Consider the following 3,001-nt stretch of genomic DNA (forward strand, 5'->3'; position numbering starts at 1 on the left):
GTAATGGATCTGCAGTTTGGAAGCTTTTTAGGCTGGCAAGACCAACAAGGGTTTGTTTTGTTTGTTTTTTCAGTTTGTTCATCAACTTCAAAGTCTTATCTTAATGAAGTATTGCGATAAAGTTGTAATTCATTATGTTGGACTGGTGTAGAGCAGGCTGTGGTGTTCATGGGCACTCAGACTGCGATGTGAAAAGAAGATAAATGAATGACTCCATGACCCAGTTTGGAAGAAGATGTTATTTTTATTGGTTAAGTGTGAAAAGTACACAAAGGAAGGAAGAAACCATAAAACAAATCAGAAGCCTTTCACCTTACTACCTTAAATTCAACATGCTGGTCTATACTCACTGACACTCAGTCACAGGGGCAATATAAGACAATGGAATAGATAAAAACCACATTTCCATTACTCAAGCAATAATTGGTGACTCTCCATTATAAAATATGCAGTAACATTAGCTTAAGCCTGTAAAGCTTCATCCATGAAATAATTGCCAGAAAATTAAAATTTTCTGAAAGTGGAGGATTTATTGAACCTTCTGACAAATTAAAACAAAAAGAAATTAAATGTTCATTTGAAAGTATAAGATTTAATTTTCACAATTTTTTACACCTGTGTACTATTCTTCAGCATGGCAAAAAGAATTTTAGGGCAATTTTTAACAAAAATAACCAAAAAAATCTATCACAGAGGACTTTAAAGCCATCTCAGCATGTGTTACCATAACGCAAGAGGGGTTGCAGGTACATCTATAGTCACAGCAGCTGAAAATCTGCTTCCTGTGTCCCTGAAATGATTACAAATTGTTCAGTTAGAACAAAATATTTTGGTCAGAATGTTTTGTGTACTCTAAAACAGCATCTATTTAAGTTGCCCCTTCAGATCACAGTGTGGGATGTTTAGAGAAGGAGAAACTTAAACCTGGCGGGCTGCAAAAAGCAATATTTGCTGCTCTACGATCGAGCCAGCTTGTAACTCTCTGCCTCATTTGATCACTAAGGGGCAGCAGAAATAAGCTCTACTGCTGACACTGAACTGGAATCAACGCAAAATATTAATTTCTCTGTGGGAGATTTGTGGTTATTTAGCTGCTACATGCTCTTTGCATGTTTGAAGCCAGTGTACTTCGGATTTATTAAAATCTTTCAAGGCTGCAAAACTATGAAGAAAAAATACTCAGAGCTGAAGAAAGCCAATGAGTCAGTAATAACTCTCTGTGATATCATCACCACAGGGTTCATCATGTGACAGTATGTCAACATCAGTGACCAAGCCCACGACTATCACGACATTTAGCTTAAATCCTGGTTGGTGCTCAGGTATGCATTGGTATCACATGACTTGATAAAACACCAGTAAACAAAAAAAGGTCTGTAGCCTTTAAAATTGATCTGAACAGTGAGTCATGCAGTGAAATTATCCCAGGATGTTCTCCACATGTGAAGGTGGTTAGAATGTGGTGTTTCCTACCTTCTTCTAGTTTTCTTTGTCCTCTGAAGTTGGGATGAAGGACGCAGGTCCTGAAGGTAGTGCTGGCTTGCGGAGGAAAGGATATGTGAGTTTTTCCCTCACACAGTGCTGGTAGGTTCGGTCACAGTCAAATCCAATTGGACAGCAGTGGTAGCCATCCAGACAACATTTGCCCTGCAAGAAACACTTTTAGTCTCTCAAAAGAATAGTTATCATAGCTGCAAACTTGCTTCATCTCAGTGGAAGATAAAGGGAATTTTATTAAAATCATGTGTCTTATTGCACAAGAGTGTTTAGGCTGACTCACAGGAGAGTAGGGACAACAGGTCCAGCCTCCTTGTGGGTGTCTGCAGCAAGTAGTGCCATCAGGACAGTAGGTGTAACTGTCACAGTAGACCACTGAAGTCTTTATTTGATCTGGGACGTGGCTCTCTTTAAGCTCCTGGAGTGGAGTTCCAGGCAGTTCAGGGGGGGCTGGTTTCTCTGCAGCTTCCTTCTTCACCATGGGTATGGTCAGCCACGGCTGGTCTAATTTCTCACAATTCATGGTAACCAGGTTACAGCGATATCCTGACGGGCAGCAGTGGAGCAGGTCGCTACAGCACATGGCCTGCAAAGTAAGTAAGACGAGCAGAGCTTTTTAACAACCAACAATCAAGTTACTGCACTGGCAGAAAGTTTCTGACTTACATTTGGATATGGGCAGCAGGCATATCCGATATTAGTCTTGCAGCAGGTGGCAGTGTCTGAACAAGTACTCCCATCAGGACACATAGAGCATGAAGCAAATCCCCACAGAAACACACCGAATGACAAACACAGACTGATCCTCAACATCTGGAAGACAGAATCAACATGACTTTGCAGATTTTTTTCTTTCTGAACTAAAAAGGTCAGAGTTTGTAACTTTAATGTGACACACTGAAGTCCAATTTTAGTAGCAACAACTAAACCATAAAACACTTTACAAAAAAGTTCACTTCTTTTAATCACTTACCTTTAGGCAGTGAAGAAATTCAGCAGCTTCCTGTGATGCCTTTCACACTTTCCCCTCTGCTGTATCACACACAGCTCTATATAGTACAGGTCAGACACTCCCACTGAGTAAGAATGAAAGATTAACTTCACGTAACACCCCTCTATCTCGTGACTCTCATATTAAGACAGACAGGTTTTGAAAATTTCTGGAACTGCAGAAGTTCAAATCCACTACTTAACTGCTGTAATTACTCAGCTTAATATACAGTCACCACACGTCCTCATATGACATGATTGTGTATGCACAATAAAGAAGGAGTGGGTCTGTAAGCCTCACCTATCGATCAAAGTACAACAGAGCTGGCAAAAGTACAGACATTCTTCAATATGTAGGAGCAGAGATTGAACTACTGAGTACTATTTATCACAGTTGCTGAGCAGTCCTTACGTTCGTACATAACCTGTTCTTCCCCTCCTGTCCTGTCTTTCTCACATCGTTCTCTATCTCTGAAGTTATTAACTTTTTTTCCCTCCCTCAAATGTGTAACCC

At 40.2% G+C, this 3,001-nt stretch overlaps 1 protein-coding gene across 1 annotated transcript; it reads right to left on the minus strand.

Annotated features, from left to right (window-relative positions):
- Positions 1 to 224: 224 nt before the first annotated feature.
- LOC112430161 (progranulin-like) lies at positions 225 to 2,565 on the minus strand. The gene is made up of 5 exons (XM_024798337.2): positions 2,471 to 2,565; positions 2,164 to 2,310; positions 1,781 to 2,083; positions 1,474 to 1,647; positions 225 to 790 (listed from the first exon to the last, which is right to left on the minus strand). Exons 2-4 carry the CDS (start codon positions 2,308 to 2,310, stop codon positions 1,480 to 1,482), a joined length of 618 nt encoding a protein of 205 aa, XP_024654105.2. The 5' UTR covers positions 2,471 to 2,565; the 3' UTR covers positions 225 to 790; positions 1,474 to 1,479.
- Positions 2,566 to 3,001: the final 436 nt, after the last annotated feature.

This window comes from Maylandia zebra, linkage group LG22 (genome assembly GCF_041146795.1).
Source record: "Maylandia zebra isolate NMK-2024a linkage group LG22, Mzebra_GT3a, whole genome shotgun sequence".
Taxonomy (NCBI): domain Eukaryota; kingdom Metazoa; phylum Chordata; class Actinopteri; order Cichliformes; family Cichlidae; genus Maylandia; species Maylandia zebra.

Coding starts and splice junctions, on each gene's coding strand:
- LOC112430161 (XM_024798337.2), bottom strand. CDS start 2,310: ATGTTGAGGATCAGTCTGTGTTTGTCATTCGGTGTGTTTCTGTGGGGA. Junction 2,084..2,163: donor CCTGCTGCCCATATCCAAAT/GTAAGTCAGAAA, acceptor CTTACTTTGCAG/GCCATGTGCTGTAGCGACCT. Junction 1,648..1,780: donor CCTGTTGTCCCTACTCTCCT/GTGAGTCAGCCT, acceptor TGTTTCTTGCAG/GGCAAATGTTGTCTGGATGG.